The following is an 18,295-nucleotide window of genomic DNA, read 5'->3' as shown; positions in this document are numbered from 1 at the left end:
TCTGTGGTTGTGAGGTCAGTTGGACGTACTGCCAAATTCTCTAAAATGATGTTGAAGGCGACTTGTGGTAGAGAAATTAACAATCAATTCTCTGGCAACAACTCTGGTGGACATTCCTGTAGTCAGCATGCCAATTGCACGCTCCCTCAAAACAGTGGCCTTTTATTGTCCTCTGCACAAGGTGCACCTGTGTAATGATCATGCTGTTTAATCAGCTTCTTCATATGCCACACCTGACAGGTGGATGGATTATCTTGGCCAAGGAAAAATGCTCACTAACAGGGCTGTAAACAAATTTGTGCACAATATTTGAGAGAAATAAGCTTTTTGTGCTTATGGAGATTTTCTGGGATCTTTTTAATTTCAGCTCATGAAACATGGGACCAACACTTTACATTGCGTTTATATTTTTGTTCAGTATAAAACATTTTGCCCGGCAATAGGTCATATCACTATGACTACATCAATGTTCCTCCCTCCAATGATAAAGGTAACTTGGGTAGAAAATGGGGTCAATGAAAGTCCTCTTTGAAAATAGATTAGCACTAGTATTGATGAAGCCCTAGTTGACCGAGATCAGTATTTGGTTTATTACTCCTCTTAGCCCCATACAGTGGTTTAGAAATATGATGTCCCTGAAATGTATAGCCTACATTCCTCTACTCTTTAATGTATCTCTCTGACAGTGGATCCAAACACCCTGTTCCGGTCCAACTCACTAGCTTCTAAGGCCATGGAACAGTTCATGAAGGTGAGTAGGAATTCTCATCATGTTGTCTGGGCATGCTCTCTCTGTCAATCCAATGTGTTAGCTGGATTCTCACTTTGCTCTTACCGGTCTCACAGTAAAGCACTATAGCCTAGTCCTAAAGACATGGGAATGACTTAAATCTAAGAACCACTGTTGTTTTGAATAACTGGCATTAGCTGTGTAAACTGACTGGATATATATAAAATAGCTTTGAATGGATGTTTTCTAAATGTGAGGTATTGTGCACTGGCAGGCTGTGGGGATGCTGTACCTTCATGAGATCCTGAAGCCTATCATTAACCGCATCTTTGAGGAGAAGAAGTACATTGAGCTGGACCCGTGTAAAATTGACCTGAACAGAACCAGGTAAACAGAAAATACTGGTGTCGAAATACAGGTGTGAAAATGATTGTTTACACCCTCAGAGATATACTAGTTTCCTGGATAACAACCCATAACATCTACAGTATATAAGACTTGCATCATAGCATAATCCCCACATCCTCCACAGTGTGACTGGAGAAGACAACATCAAGACATGAAAAAGGAATGTAAAAATGGGGGAAGTTTGTTGCCTGGCAACCAGAGAGAACCCCCTGAGATGCCTATCTCTGACACCCACCCATATCCAGTATCTATCATCCCTATATCTGCCCAGACCAGACCTGATCATTTACAGAGACTGATCCTACATCTCCATAGACCTGCTATCTACTGTACCACATTAGTGGTCAAGTTTCCACAGACGTAATAACACTGAGGGATCTATTGAGACATGAAATGTATAAGATGGCGCCTGATTGACAAGATGGCGCCGATAGAGATGGCAACTTCGCTTCTAGTCCTTAGGAAACTGTGCATTATTTATTTTATTTTTTTATGTATTATTTCTTACATTATTAGCCCAGAAAACCTTAAGTGTTATTACATACAGCTGGGAAGAACTATTGAATATCAGAGAGACGTCAACTTACCAGCACAACCAGCACTACGACCAGGAATACAACTTTCCCAAAGCGGATCCTTTGTCTGCACCTCCCAGGGCATTCAAACTGATTCCAGAGGCTGACCCAAAATGGAAGAAAGGGTGCCGGAGCGGTCTTCTAGTGAGGCTTCGGTTGCGCGCACACCACCCACCGCTTCCGAGTATATTACTAACTAATGTCCAGTCCCTAGTTAACAAAATCTACGAAATCAGAGCAAAAGTTGCTTTCCAAAGAGATATCTGGGATTGTAACATACTCTGTTTCACGGAGACATGGCTAGGTGGGGACATGCTGTCGGAGTCTGTACAGCCAACGGGATTTTCAGTGCATCGCGCTGACAGGAACAAACATCTCTCCGGTAAGAAGAAGGGCGGGGGTGTATGTTTCATGATTAACGACTCATGGTGTAATTGTAACAACATACAAGAACTCAAGTCCTTTTGTTCACCTGACCTAGAATTCCTTACGATCAAATGCTGACTGTATTATCTCCCAAGAGAACTCTCCTCGGTTATCGTCACAGCCGTGTATATCCCCCTGCAATTGGATACTAAGACGGCCATCAAGGAACTTCACTGGACTTTATGCAAACTGGAAACCGTATATCCTGAGGCTACATTTATTGTAGCTGGAGATTTTAACAAAGCTAATTTGAGAACAAGGCTACCTAAATTCTATCAGCATGTCGATTGCATTACACGAGCGAGTAACATGCTCGACCATTGCTACTCTAACTTCCGTGATGCATACAAGGCCCTCCCCCGCCACTCCTTTTGGCAAATCTGACCATGACTCCATCTTGTTGCTCCCCTCCTATAGGCAGAAACTAAAACAGGAAGCGCCCGTGCTTAGGTCTATCCAACCTTGGTCTGACCAATCAGATTCCACGCTCAAGATTGCTTCGATTACGTGGACTGGGATATGTTCCGGGTAGCCTCAGAAAATAACATTGACGTATACGCTGACTCGGTGAGCGAGTTTATAAGGAAGTGTATAGGAGATGTTGTACCTTCCCTAACCAGAAACTTCCCTAACCATAAACCGTGGATTAATGGCAGCATTTGTGCAAAACTGAAAGCACGTACCACCGCATTTAATCATGGCAAGACGACTGGAAATATGGCCCAATACAAACAGTGTAGTTATTCCCTCCATAAGGCAATCAAACAAGCAAAGTGCCAGTATAGAGACAAAGTGGAGTCGCAATTCAACGGCTCAAACATGAGACGTACGTGGCAGGGTCTACAGTCAATCACGGATTACAAAAAGAAAACGTTGTGGACATCGACATCTTGCTTCCAGACAAATTAAACAACTTCTTTGCGCTTTGAGGATAATACAGTGCCACCGACGCGGCCCACTACCAAAGACTGTGGGCTCCCCTTCTCCGTGACCGACGTGTGTAAAACATTTAAACGTGTTAACCCTTGCAAGGCTGCCGGCCCAGACGGCATCCCTAGCCGCGTTCTCAGAGCATGCGCAGGCCAGCTGGCTGGTGTGTTTACGGACATGTTCAATCCATCCCTATCCCAGTCTGCTGTCCCCACATGCTTCAAGATGGCCACCATTGTTCCTGTTCCCAAGAAAGCTAAGGTAACTGAAATAAATTACTATCGCCCCGTAGCATTCACTTCTGTCATCATGAAGTGCTTTGAGAGACTAGTCAAGGATCATCTCACCTCCCCCTTACCTGTCACCCTAGACCCACTTCAATTTGCTTACCGCCCCAATAGGTCCACAGACGATGCAATCACCATCACACTGCACACTGCCCTATCCCATCTGTACAAGAGGAATGCCTATGTAAGAATGCTGTTCATTGACTACAGCTCAGCGTTCAACACTATTGTACCCTCCAAACTCATCATTAAGCTCGAGACCCTGGGTCTCGACCCCGCCCTGTGCAACTGGGTCCTGGACTTCCTGACGGGCCGCCCCCAGGTGGTGAAGGTAGGAAACAACATCTCCACTCCACTGATCCTCAACACTGGGACCCCACAAGGGTGCGTTCTCAGCCCCCTCCTGTATTCTCTGTTCACTCACGACTGCGTGGCCACGCACGCCTCCAACTCAATCATCAAGTTTGCAGACCACACAACAGTGATAGGCTTGATTACCAACAACGACGAGACAGCCTACAGGGAGGAGGTGAGGGCCCTCGGAGTGTGGTGTCAGGAAAATAACCTCTCACTCAATGTCAGCAATACAAAAGAGATGATCGTGGACTTCAGGAAACAGCAAAGGGAGCACCCCCCAAGCCATATAGGCGGGAGAGCAGTGGAGAAGGTGGAACGTTTTATTTTCCTCGATGTACATATCACCGACAAACTGAAATGGTCAACGCACACAGACAGTGTTTTGCGAAGAATGCGCAATTTCAGGAGGCTGAAAAAATGTGGCTCGTCACCGAAAACCCTCACTGACTTTTGCAGGTGCACAATGCATCACCTGGGGCAAACTACCTGCCCTCCAGGACACCTACAACACCCGATGTCACAGGAAGGCAAAAAAGATCATCAGGGACAATAACCATCCGAGCCACTGCCTGTTCACCCAGCTTCCATCCAGAAGGCGAGGTCAGTACAGATGCATCAAAGCTGGGACAGAGATTGAAAAATAGCTTCTATCTCAAGGTCATCAGATTGTTAAACAGCCACCACTAGCACAGAGAGGCGGCTGCCTTCCTACAGACTGATATCATTGGCCACTTAAAAAAATGGAACACTAGCCACTTTAAGAATGTTTACATATCTCGTATTGCTCATCTCATATGTATATACTGTATACTGTATCCTTCAATATCTATTCTTACTATCTATTGCATCTTAGCTGCTCTGTCACTGCTCATCCATATATTCATCCTTATATTTTATACTTATATATTCTTATCCCATTCCTTTACTAGATTGTGTGTATTAGGTTTTGTTGTGGAATTATTAGATATTACCTGTTAGTTACTGCTGCACTGTCGGATCTAGAAGCATAAGCATTTCGCTACACTCGCAATAACATCTGCTAACCATGTGTACGTGACCAATAACATGTTATTTGATTTGATTTGATAGATGTTGATGTATTGATTTGGCCAGTGCACAGACTTCATAATTAGTGACAATGCTGTCTGTACAAAGCAAAGGTCACAGTATGGGTCCCGCAGGCCTTTGTGTTTCAGAGCTCTTTTGAATTGTCAGTATACATTTCATTTCAATGTAACACTGACCCCTCTCTCTCTGGAGGCGTATCTCATTTAAAGGTGCGGTGTCTGAGGCTGAGGTGAGGGAGAGCAGTGTGGAGATGCTGCAGGGCTATCTGTCTAACATCGTGGAGTCCATCATTGGGTCAGTTACCCAGTGTCCACCTGTCATGAGGGTGGCCTTCAAACAGCTGCACAAGAGGGTGGAGGAGCAGTTCCCTGAGCAAGAGAATGAGGTTTGTTTCAAACCCAGAGGTCAAGGGCTAAATTCAGCTTCAAAGGTCACCTAGATGAAGACGTGTTTTCATTGCTGGATAGTGAATAGACATGGGGATGTTGTCAGTACATTTATTTTATTCATCTCTGTTGCACTCCTTCCCTCCTGGCCCTCTCCCCTTAGGATGTGAAGTACCTGGCCATCAGTGGGTTTTTCTTCCTGCGTTTCCTTGCCCCTGCTATCCTCACACCCAAGCTCTTTCACCTGAGGGACCAGCATGCAGATACACGCACCAGCAGGACACTGTTACTACTGGCCAAGGTACTGTGCCCTTGCACGCACACACTCATACGGACACACACGCAAACGCACACACATGCACAGACAGTTTTTATCCTACAACAGTGCCACACAGTCCCGCACAGTGAAACAGCTGTGGCGAATAGAGTTGCTGTCCGTGGTGCTGAAGTCCTGTTGCTATGGGTCCTCTACAGAGAATGGTCTATTTTTACCTCTGTGTGCAGCCAGGCTTGGGTTCAAAGCAGAGCTTCAGAGAGGGGTCCTTCAGAGAGGTTCCCATGCCAGGTGTGGGCAGGACAAAGAGGGCCTCACAGCAAGCCTGCTCACTGGGATGTTTGATGTTACTCAGAGACACATAGAGAGAGAGAGGGGTGTAGTAGTCTGTTACAGGAACCACAAGCACATCCTGATGATACTGTGCTGCTCATTTAATATCAGAATTGATAACAGTACTCCCTGCCCATTTGACAGATGGTAAGTTATGGTTACAGTAGAGAGTGGTGGGTGAACATGGCTGTGTTTCTCTCTGCGCCAGGCAGTGCAGAGTGTGGGGAACCTGGGTTTGCAGCTGGGCCACGGCAAGGAGCTGTGGATGGAGCCCTTGCATCCCATCATCCTTTATAGCGTGGCCTCTGTTAAAGACTTCCTGGACAAGCTCATCGACATTGATAGCGGTAAGAAGCACCAGCAGGACACTGTTTATTCAGTAAGGCATTTTTTTAACCTTTATTTAACTAGGCAAGTCAGTTAAGAACAAATTCTTATTTACAATGACGGCCTAGGAACAGTGGGTTAACTGCCTTGTTCAGGGGCAGAACGACAGATTTTTACCTTGTCAGCTCGGGGATTTGATCTATCAACATTTCGATTACTGGCCCAGTGCTCTAACCACTAGGTTACCTGCCGCCCCATAAGGCCTGGAGTTTTTCCTCACCATGTCACCTTACCAGGGGGAAACTCTAGGCCCTAGTAGTAATGCATCAGAAGCCTGCTGAAGAGCAAGCAGATAACCGTAGAGATCAGAGATAAGGTAGAGCCACTGGGGGGAGGGGGGGGGGGGCAGACAGACGGACGACAGAACAGCAGAGCTTGGCTGGGCTCCTATCCTGGCAGGCTAACTCGCCAGGTGCCAGTATGGCAAAGCCAGTTATTACTGGTATCAATAGATACAATAGATACAGTGGTGAAATATTCATAGGCAGCTGAGAGCTGATACTGGGACTAAAATGGAGTGCGGTGGGCTGCGCGTTGAACTGTGGAGCGCTCGCCACCCCTACACACCACACTGTATACATAGCACACCTATGCCCTTTTCTCATCGTCACGTGTCAGCGAGTCTGTTGTTGTGATCCATCTTATCACTCTGAAATATCATGTTCCAATCTCCATGTCATCTCAGCCACTGGGCTCTCCCTCAAAGGCCACTTTGACATTTAATACACTTGATGTGAATGTGTTATGCAGGAGTGGCTTTGTATTGTTCCATCTGTCTGAGGGTGTGCCCGTGCTCATTTTGGAACTCTTTTTTAGATTTAGTCTAGTCTTAGTCATTTTGACAAAAATATCATTAAGTCACATTTTTGTCATTTGAATAATGATTTAGTCTATTTATTGTTAAAACAAGGCTATGTATGTTTGTGGACCTATAGGTTGAGGCAATACAAATGCTGTGTTGTGACTAAAATTAAAGGGCATTTTGTTGACTAAAATAGCCAACTCAACCTATAGGTCCACAAACATACATAGCCTTGTCCTACCAACATATTTTTCTATATAACATCCTATTCTCTTCCCAACAGCAGAAATACTGTATGAAATAATTCAGAGTAAATAGATATTGCACATTACATACAAAACAAACAGACACAAGCAAGTGCAGAAAAAGAGTTGCACAATCACCAGATGGTCCGCAAAGTATTGCCGAAGGGTTGCACCTCCGTCCGGATGGATTGCACCTCCGTCATTCAGTCACGTCATTGCCATTGTTATCAAGGTTCCACAGATGCTGCAGCTACATTGGTGTCCAAAAGTAAAATGGGAGCTAATGACTGATTTGCCCAGTGATGTAGTAGTCACTGAACCTTAAGTCCGAATCAAGTCTCAAGACGCCTGTGCTCCCTAAGTCCCTAAATCCCTAAATCCAAGTCCCAGTGCTCGAGTCCTGGTCCAAGTGCTCAAGTCTAAGTCACTGAGTCCACATAAATCTAAATAAAGTTCTTTAACCAGTCAGATATAGTGTAGTGGCAAGAGGAATTTAGTCAATCAATTGTTTGCTATCCCTTTTCTTTCTGTGCCTCCAAATGTTTGCATATAGGCTACTAGTAATGTTACCAGGGCCACATTCAGTTCCAAAACGTTCTTGATTCAGATAGAACCCAGGAATAGAGTTATTCCATATTCAACATATTAGAGGGGCATGTTTGTTCTACATAGAGATACGCTATCTGAACGTTCCTAAGGGATGAGTCCTGCTGAACGTGTCCCAGGTTGGCTATACCTAGCTAATGAGGTAACATGACTGAACAAGGTGTAGCCTAAACAAATGGTTAACAGTCAGGTCCGGAAGTAGCCTCGTTTGGAACGGCCTGCTATGTGCTTAATGGATGTAAAATACGTCTCTCCAATGCACGATAGAAAGAAAAAATCATAGCGTTGATATTATGGGTCATATCTTTTGAATGGTAAAGGCTAGAATCAAGCCGTTTTCTCTGAGGAAAAGAGGGAGACTTTGCTACGTTGGTTACAGAACCTGGCTATGAAATACAGTGGGGAAAGTGGCAGGGTTGAGCTTATCCAAGGGATAGCAAAACAGACTGTTGTTTTACTATTAAACTCAGTGCGGCTATGGTTTTTAATTTCTTAAAGCAGCTGGTGTTTCCCAACCAGGCAACGGGTAGCTGACTAGAAGGCTGGTGGTTACTAGTTATCTATAGGGAAGCAAGAGAGTCGCCTGCGCTATGTGTATAGTCGGAGCAGGAGGAGAGCCTGTCTTCCCACACATCGCTTGCTCCTACGCAGCTGATGTGTGCGGACGGAGTGTGGCGCGTCCTCCCATTGTTCAACAGAACTGCGCTGTGCATATGTGCTGCTATTATTCATTGTGCTTATCACTGAAAAGCTTTCAATTTCTCCAAAGATTATTGTCCAGTCCACTTAGGAGTAAGATTTTAGTCACAGATATATTTTTGTCTCGTCTCATTTTAGTCAACTGAAGAAAAAAAAATGTTATAGTTTATTCTGTGTATATTTAGTAAGTAATAGTCTAATCAATTGCCACTGAAAAATACGTGTTTGACGCAGTGCTTGACTTGAGGAGTTCACCAGAGCTGAGTCTCGGGGGAGGCACGAGTAATGTCTGCAGTTTTCGGTTTGGCTATTTGTTTCACGTGTATTAGTCTATAAATAAATATCTTAGCCAAAATTCGTCATCTCTCCCATGTCTTATTCGACTAGTAGTTGTTCTGAAATGTTTATTGCTTGCCTACATTTAGGCAGGCAAGAAAATGGCCTTGCCGAAATCCCCCCCCTCCCCCCTTGTAACTTTGTCATAAGAGTGAACAAACTTCACGTCAGGATAGGCAACCGGAATTAATAATTCATGTATGTGTGTTATGTTAAACATAGAGGGAGTAACATGTAGGCAAGCAATAAACATTTCAGAACAACTACTAGTTGAATAAGACATGGGAGAGATGACGAATTTTGGCAAAGAAATGTATTTATAGACTAATACACGTGAAACAAATAACCAACCCGAAAACTGCAGACATTACTAGTGCCTACCCGCGATCAAACCGACATAAAATATTAAATGAAATGCAGCCTAACGTGATCATTGACAGCTGCCTTGAAGGACACAAATAAAAAATGCTTTCTGCTACTAAGATCAGTGAATTGTAGGCTAAACTGACAACGGAGTGAAGAGCAGAAATCTCAACTAGCAAGCATGTCGCAGCAATGAAGAATTGAGTGTGTGCGTGTTCGCGGGGGGGGGGTCGGCACCTTACATTTTCTACTGCTTGAGCTCCTGTTTCACCTAATATAATATTAGCTCAATAGTATTGTGGAGCTCCTGCACCCAAATATGAACAGTACCGGTACCCAGCATGAGTACCAGCACCTGTTTCAGTCCAAGTATTTTAATCACTATTTTTTACAAAATGAACACTGGGGTGTGCTGAACACAAGGGTGAAGAGGGAGGCAAGATGACACAAACAATGATGTACAATGAGATAATGCATCATGTGCTGTAATGTAATTCAACAATATGTATAAATTAACCATAACTGTACTGCTACAGCTCCACCTTGTGTCCATATTGATACAATGTAGAACTTCTGTTTCTGTACTCTCCTTTTCACCCATCTTATTTCTCTCTTCCTTTCTCTCACTCCATTCCCCTCCATCACTGTTCCTGTTCCATCTTTTTCTCCCTCTCCTTCCCCTCTCTTTTCTCTTGCTCCCTCTGTCTGTCTGCAGTGTCTGAGGTGCCCCAGAGGGCTGTGTTCCTGCCCTCAGTGACAGTGAAGGAGGGCTATCTCCAGAAGCACAAGGCCGAGAGCCCCCAGCTCCTGTCCCGCTTTTCCTTCAAGAAGCGATACTTCTGGCTGAGCAGTGAGACGCTGTCCTACGCCAAGACCCCGGATCCCTGGCAGGTCTGACCCACACATACACAATCCTACCCATGACCAGCTCTAATAGCAATTCCTCCATTCTTTTACATCAGATAAAGACAGACAAGAAAACATTAAGTCCTCTGAAAGTAACTCATTATAACAAGGTAACACCATTTCCTCTGGTGATGAATTGGCTCCTGTACCCTTCAAAGGGTGTTTGATCGTCATCCTGCCTCATAAAAGAAAACACATTTTAATCATCCGTCTGCCTTATTTGTGTTTCTCTCTGTATGAGAACATCATTAGTGGGGAGGTTATTATCATGTGATGCCCAGTCTTTTGATAATGAGCTTCTCTCATTTGCCTAGCCAGTCCAGGACAGGAGTGGGGATGAGGGAAAGAGAATGATAGGGGGTAGAAAGGGAAGGAAGAGAGAGGGGCAGAGAGCAAGCGAGAAAGAGAACAAGAGAGAGAGGGGGGAGCGAGAGAGGAATAGATATAGGGGGGGTCAGAGAAAGAGAGATGTGGAGAATAGGCCAGTAAAAGAGGGTTCTCTTTGAGCGGACTTCTTCCTTTGTGTGGCTGGAATAAATGCTAGGTTCATTGAAGGCTGTGGATATTCATACTAACATTGCAAATCCAACTGTGGACCATATCCCCTCCCACTGTGCTCTAACCTGAGTGAGGCAGGCATCCCATGGAAGCAGCTGATTTATACATTAGAGCAGCCTTTCTGACATTTTTCTCCTGCCCTGCTCTCTCCCACTTTCTTCTCCATCTCTCCACCACTCTTTTCTCTTCAGTCCTTTTTCTTTGCAAAATGGTCTTGAATTACTTAATGCTCAATAAAAAGTTGGGGAAGGATGAAAGCAGACACACTCTATCAACTGTACCCATAAGGGTGGCACTTGAAGCCGGGCCTAAACTCGCCTGAGGAATAGCTGATAACTGAATGATTCATTTGATGTGTATTTGCCTGCATCAGAAAATTGCCTACAAAGAGCAATACAGGAGTGCAACATGGAGCTGTGCGCATACTGATACTGTGTTATGTGTGCATCCTGCAGGTGCGCTCCTCCATCCCCATCCAGTGTGTGTGTGCTGTGGAGAGAGTGGATGAGAATGCCTTCCAACAGCAGCATGTGTTGCAGGTCGTCACCCAGGACAACGATGGAAAGATGCACACCATCTATACCCAGTGCAAGGTATTGACAGACCTCCAGTCACTGACCATACTATTACTGACCACAGCACTACTGACCCTTGACTGGGTTGACTTTGTGGTGCTTTCTTTTTATCACAGTTCTCTGTGGTTTGTGTGTACGCTGGGACTGACCTGAGTGTTGTGTATGTCTGTCTGTGTCTGCAGAATGTGAATGAATTAAACCAGTGGCTGTCAGCCATCAGGAAGGCCAGTATCTACAACAGGCGCATGCTGCCCTTCTTCCACCCAGGGGCGTACCGCAGTGGCAAGTGGACCTGCTGCCTACAGGCTGACCGCGCTAGTAATTAAAACATTGACTTATGTAGGAATCTTTGTTGAAGTACCACACACACTTAACATGTTAGTGCTTCCTTAACACTTCATAATTATCTTTTTATCTCACATTTATGTGCACTACTCTTAACACCAGCCCATATTTATTTGCTCACTGAGACTGAGAATCTCAGACAGATTACCATACCCTTGTCTGTACATTATGCCTTGAATCTATTCTTCCGCGCCCAGAAATCTGCTCCTTTTACTCTCTGTTCTGAACGCACTAGACGACCAGTTCTTATAGTCCCTACCGTACCCTTATCCTACTCCTCCTCTGCTCCTCTGGTGATGTGGAGGTTAATCCAGGCCCTGCAGCCCCCAGCACTACTCCCATTCCCCAGGCACTCACATTTGTTGACTTCTGTAACCATAAAAGCCTTGGTTTCATTCATGTTAACATTAGAAGCCTCTATTCACTGCTTTAGCACACTCCGCCAACCCTGATGTCCTAGCCGTGTCTGAATCATGGCTTAGGAAGGCCACCAAAAATCCTGAAATTTCCATTCCTAACTATAACATCTTCCGACAAGATAGAACTGCCAAACGGGGCGGAGTTGCAATCTACTGCAGAGATAGCCTGCAGAGTTCTGTCATGCTATCCAGGTCTGTGCCCAAACAATTTGAGCTTCTACTTTTAAAAATCCACCTTTCCAGAAACAAGTCTCTCACCGTTACCGCTTGTTATAGACCCCCTTCAGCCCCCAGCTGTGCCCTGGACACCATATGTGTTTTAATTGCCCCCGATCTATCTTCAGAGTTCGTACTGTTAGGTGACATAAACTGGGATATGCTTAACACCCCGGCCGTCCTACAATCTAAGCTAGATGCCCTCAATCTCACACAAATGATTAAGGAACCTACCAGGTACCACCCTAAATCCGTAACCATGGGCACCCTCTTAGAAATCATCCTGACCAACTTGCCCTCTAAATACAACTCTAAATACAACTCTAAATACAACAAATACTGCTGTCTTAAACCAGGATCTCAGCGATAACTGCCTCATTGCCTGCATGTGTAATGGGTCCGTGGTGAAACAACCACCCCTCATCACTGTCAAACACTCCCTAAAACACTTCAGCGAGCAGGCTTTTCTAATCGACCTGGCCTGGGTATCCTGGAAGGATATTGACCTCATCCCGTCAGTAGTGGATGCCTGGTTGCTCTTTAAAAGTGCTTTCCTCGCCATCTTAAATAAGCATGCCCCGTTAAAAAAATTGAGAACTAAGAACAGATATAGCCCTTGGTTCACCTCAGACTTGACTGCCTTTGACCAGCACAAAAACATCCTGTGGCATTCTGCATTAGCATTGAATAGCCCAGGCGATATGCAACTTTTCAGGGAAGTCAGGAACCAATATACTCAGTCAGCTAAGGTTAGCTTTTTCAAACAGAAATTTGCATCCTGTAGCACTAATTCCCAAAAGTTTTGGGACACTGTAAAGTCCATGGAGAATATGAGCACCTCCTCCCAGCTGCCCAGTGCACTGAGGGTAGGATGCACTGTCACCACTGATAAATCTACAATAATCGATAATTTCAGTAAGCATTTTTCTATGGCTGGCCATGCTTTCCACCTGGCTACCCCTAACCCGGCCAACAGCTCATCACCCCCTGTAGCAATTGATAGAGTTCAGTGTGTCAAATTGGAGGGCCTGTTGTCAGGACCTCTGGCAGTCTCTATGGGGGTGCCACAGGGTTCAATTCTCGGGCCGACTCTTTTCTCTGTATATATCAATGATGTCGCTCTTGCTGCTGGTGATTCTCTGATCCACCTCTACACAGACGACACCATTCTGTATACATCTGGCCCTTCTTTGGACACTGTGTTAACAAACCTCCAAACGAGCTTCAATGCCGTACAACACTCCTTCCGTGGCCTCCAACTGCTTTTAAATGCTAGTAAAACTAAATGCATATTCTTCAACCAATTGTTGCCCGCAGCCGCCCGCCCGACTAACATCACTACTCTGGACGGTTCTGACTTAGAATATGTGGACAACTACAAATACCTAGGTGTCTGGTTAGACTGTAAACTCTCCTTCCAGACTCACATTAAGCATCTCCAATCCAAAATTAAATCTAGAATCGGCTTTCCATTTTGCAAGAAAGCCTCCTTCACTCATGCTGCCAAACATACCCTCGTAAAACTGACTATCCTACTGATCCTTGACTTCGGCGATGTCATTTACAAATTCGCCTCCAACACTCTACTCAGCAAACTGAATGTAGTCTATCACAGTGCCACCCGTTTTGTCACCAAAGCCCCATATACTACCCACCACTGCGACCTGTACGCTCTCGTTGGCTGGCCCTCACTGCATATTCGTCGCCAAACCCACTGGCTCCAGGTCATCTATAAGTCTTTGCTAGGTAAAGCCCCGCCTTATCTCAGCTCACTGGTCACCATAGCAGCACCCACCCATAGCACGCGCTCCAGCAGGTATTTTTCACTGTTCATCCCCAAAGCCAACACTTCCTTTGGCCGCCTTTCCTTCCAGTTCTCTGCTGCCAATGACTGGAACGAATTGCAAAAATCACTGAAGCTGGAGTCTTATATCTCCCTCTCTAACTTTAAGCATGAGCTGTCAGAGCAGCTTACCGATCACTGCACCTGTACACAGCCAATTTGTAAATAGCACACCCAACTACCTCATCCCATATTGTTATTTATCCTCTTGCTCTTTTGCACCCTCTACTTGCACTCTCTACTTGCACATCATCATCTGCACATCTATCACTCCAGTGTTAATGCTAAATTGTAATTATTTTGCCTCTATGGCCTATTTATTGCCTTACCTCCCTGTTCTTCTACATTTTCACACACTGTACATAGATTTTTCTGTTGTGTTATTGACTGTACGTTTGTTTATGTGTAACTCTGTGTTGTTGTATGTGTCGAACTGCTTTGCTTTATCTTGGCCAGGTCGCAGTTGTAAATGAGAACTTGTTCTCAACTGGCCTACCTGGTTAAATAAAGGTGAAATAAAAGAAAGAAATAAAATTAGAGAAGTGAATACACTGTATGGCCCCTCTCTTTTGTTCAGCTTCAGGTTGCAGTCGCACTCACTCTGCAGTGACTCTGGGCGACTGGAGTGACCCATTAGATCCAGACGCAGAGACTCAGACCATCTACAAACAGCTTCTTCAGGGAAGAGACAAGCTCAGGTCAGTGGGATACACTTTGACATGAGACATTTGGAGGCTATGGTAAACCTTCTCAGACAGGGTGCAGTTCATTTACTTGTCTTATTCATTAGAATATAGCCTGTAACTCAGGAACACATCAGTGTGGATTATGTTCAGCCTCTCTCACACAATGCTTTCATACTTTGTTACACACTGTCTAAACATTGATAAACATGTTGATCAGTGTATTAATGTGAGTGTGCTGTGCCCTGTGCTGTGCTGTGCCCTGTGCTATGTGCTAACAGGAAGCAGTATGTGGAGGCTGAGATGACCACAGAGGAAGAGAATAGAGTGAACTCTGGGCTGCTCCCTGGTGAGAGACTGTCAAAGCAGTGCCTTTTTAATATGCAGTTCGATCAGTTGTAACACCTTAGCTGTCAGAGAGGTTGGTTCCCTAGACATTTGTACTGTCATTTAAAGCATTCGCGTTGCTTCAAATCTCTCTCTCTCTCACCCCCAGATGGAGCAGACTGTAGCGTGGAGCTCCTGAAGCACAGGCAGGCTGCAGCGGTTCGGCTACTTGGAGTGGTTCTGGATCTGGAGCAGGCCCATGCCACCTTCCAGCGGCAGGAAAGAGAGGAGGCCGGTAGCCTCATCCTGACCCCCTAGATTGGGCCTTCCCTGGGGCCTGAGCCCGGGTCTGAAGGGGAGAGCAACGTCCTGTATCAGACTCAATGGAGTAGGAAAACTAAGCGACCACAGAAGGAAGGCAGCCTCTCCCTGCTCCCTGTCATGTTGTCTGTTACATGTGATGTCTAGACGAACTCTCTTCTCATCCAGATCACTTCTTCATAAGACAGAATGAAGAGGATACCCATTCTGCAACATTCTTTTCCTGGGACGTTTGATATCACACATACAGGTTTTCAGCTGTGGCAGAGAAGTTATCTAGTGAAATAACTGATTGCCACAGGTCTTGCATTCAGATGGACTGCCACATAAACTTCTGCTACTCTCCCAAAGCTTGGGTTCTTATCGATTGAGCAGGACACAAACTGTTATGTGGAACTGAGCTGAAGCAGGGGCACGCATGGACTGTGTCATTCCGTGGTACTGCATTATTGTATGGCTATCAAGGAATGTAGTGCATGCCCTGCATCCAGCGTCTGTGAAATGTAAAGATGTTTTTTATATTCAACATCATTATATGGGTCGTTCCAGCAATTTGGTGCCTTTTGAAAAAAAAAAAAAAAAAAAACTTTGGATTTCACCTCATTTTAGCATTCTGTCATAAAGAGCACACGTTTTCCCATCTCAAGAGGTTAAATTAAAACAATTACTATAGTAAGTGCCTTTTAAATGTCAAATAAAGTAACAGGGTTGACCACAACAGGGTTGCGAATTTCATCTTAAAATCAGCCATAAATCCCCTTTTGACAGGGGGAATGGAACAGGGAGTGGCAATTGAATGCAGGCTTCCCATTTGTATGTATTTATTGTTACAACATTTCTAGCCTGTCTATCTATGGGTAACACTAATAAATAATAATCTTCAGAAATTACTTTTTCAGAGCAACAATAACTAGGGCTTTACAATGATGGTGAATATGTGGAGAAATGTTGGGGTTAAGGGGGTTAAAAACTTCCTAGAAGTCACAGAGGGTGCACGGAGGGACATGCCAAAGTGCTGAATTTTGGCACTTTAGCAAGTCTTTGTTCATATAAAAAAATGATTTATTGAATTATCCATGTGGTCTATATTAAATGGCACTTCATTTAGTATGACAGGCTTTTAAAATTCAATATTGGTGCACAATTTCTAATAAAAAAATCAAAGAGATCCAAAAGGCACTGTTTTCGTGTAACGACCCATACCTTGGAGGACGATTATGCAATCTACTCTAGTTTTAGATGAATCTACCTGAATGTATGCTATTTTGATATTGCTTTTATTTATGTTTTTTTACTCTCTAATTTATATATTTCAATTGATAACATCCACAATGTTGTAGTAAGATTGTGCTGGTGTTCATATTAATGAGGGTAATGCCCTGTGAGATTTCTAAGTGAGTGTTTTAATACAATGACACACGCCATAAATGCTTGAACAGTCACTTGTTTGCTATTAGTATATTGTTTTCACTGTTGCCATAGTGAAGCTTGTGTTTGGTGCTGTTGCTCTGTGGATTTATGGGAAGTAACTCAAACTCAAATTTGTGGCTTTGATATGAAAAACATATTTTACATGGTCCACAGTTGATTGGTTAATTGGTAAAAACATGTATTTGAAGCAGTACTACTGACAATATTATAAAGTAGATCAAGTGACCTCTTTACTGTTCTCCTCAGGTCATTGTATTTGAAGTCATTTTAAGACTGCTGATTTTGAGTGAAGTGTCATACAGTAACTGTCATTCCTTTGTAATTAATGGAATTGAACATATGTAGATCATTTCTGTTCTACTCTAGTTAGGGTCCCATCACCCTCTGTAGAGAGCTAATGATGTCGACTCACAACCGTTTGAGCGTATCCTGTCTTAGCCATACCTTATATTTTGTATACATGCATGAATTCCCTACAGTATTGACCAAATTCAGTTTGCTGTTTTTGAGCTGAGCTCAGAGGAGTAGAGATGTGTGTTCTTGCACATTGATGAGTTGTCAAACTCCAAGTGTGTGAGTTGAGTTGCGTGGAATGGCGTGCACCATTGAAAATGCTTTCAGTGGAGGTGTGGGAGATGTTTCAAATGCCAAACTGCATTTGTTGCCATGGTAAATTGTGTACTGTCTTTATTTTAGTAGTACTTTCTTTAAATTAGTGACAAGGATTTTTTTTTATCAGTCTTGTCGATTCAAGAAAGAAAAGCTAAGCGTATTGGATTGTTACAATTACACTGTTATCAAATTATATGTTACTGATATCCGAATCGTTTATTGACCTATTATTGTAATCTGTTTAGTAAATTGTATTTAACTTGGCTGGCTATCTTTAGGTTATTATAGACCACTGTTGAATTCCGCTGAATTTCATTAAGCAGCCTCTCAAGTTCAAATCCGGACAAATATTGATTGTTGCTCGTTGACTTGTTATTTGCTGGAAGAGGGCTGCATTTTAGAAAATGAGCTTACATTTTATATTGCTGACACAAAATGACTGCATGCACAAAGCGGATGGTTACAGATTGGTGGTAACATCAGCTGTATTACTGTGAACTGTTTTGGAAATATTGAGTAAAATGTAATGATACCGCTACTACTTAGTTTGAATCTGTGTTCATGCACACACTGAAAAACCTTTTGAATTTACAATCAGTCATGTTTTTATAAAAGGTGTTGGAGGGTCTGGAGATACTCAGTGCTTGACTTGGACTGAATAGGTGCCGGTACTCATTTTGGGTGCCAGTACTGTTTATATTTAGGTGCAGAGCTCCACAATACTTTTTAGCTAATATTCTATGGGCCTGATTCCGACTTAGGAAATTACGCCTTTCTTACGCAAGCCTTTCCTTCACACTTCTCAGTAGTTGGTATTCAGACTTACGTTTTGAAGGTGCTTAATGGG

The 18,295-nt window shown here is 43.9% G+C and overlaps 1 protein-coding gene across 2 annotated transcripts in view; it reads left to right on the top strand.

Annotated features, from left to right (window-relative positions):
* LOC115164617 (rasGAP-activating-like protein 1) overlaps positions 1-17,989 on the top strand; it is a 32,910-nt gene extending 14,921 nt beyond the window's left edge. The window contains exons 11-21 of one of the 2 annotated variants that reach the window (XM_029717295.1): positions 687-751; positions 1,005-1,117; positions 4,974-5,166; positions 5,331-5,468; positions 5,983-6,121; positions 9,928-10,103; positions 11,132-11,269; positions 11,434-11,569; positions 14,652-14,772; positions 15,039-15,106; positions 15,254-17,989. In XM_029717295.1, the coding sequence (XP_029573155.1) occupies positions 687-751; positions 1,005-1,117; positions 4,974-5,166; positions 5,331-5,468; positions 5,983-6,121; positions 9,928-10,103; positions 11,132-11,269; positions 11,434-11,569; positions 14,652-14,772; positions 15,039-15,106; positions 15,254-15,402 (1,436 nt within the window). In that variant the 3' untranslated portion in view covers positions 15,403-17,989. Of the gene's footprint in view, positions 1-686; positions 752-1,004; positions 1,118-4,973; positions 5,167-5,330; positions 5,469-5,982; positions 6,122-9,927; positions 10,104-11,131; positions 11,270-11,433; positions 11,591-14,651; positions 14,773-15,038; positions 15,107-15,253 lie in introns of those variants that run through there. The other variant, XM_029717296.1, reaches the window with a different exon arrangement.
* The last annotated feature ends 306 nt before the right edge of the window (positions 17,990-18,295 follow it).

This window comes from Salmo trutta, chromosome 27 (assembly GCF_901001165.1).
Source record: "Salmo trutta chromosome 27, fSalTru1.1, whole genome shotgun sequence".
Taxonomy (NCBI): Eukaryota; Metazoa; Chordata; class Actinopteri; order Salmoniformes; family Salmonidae; genus Salmo; species Salmo trutta.
Note: the sequence above shows the minus strand (reverse complement) of the source record. Positions and strands in the feature narration are given on the sequence as shown.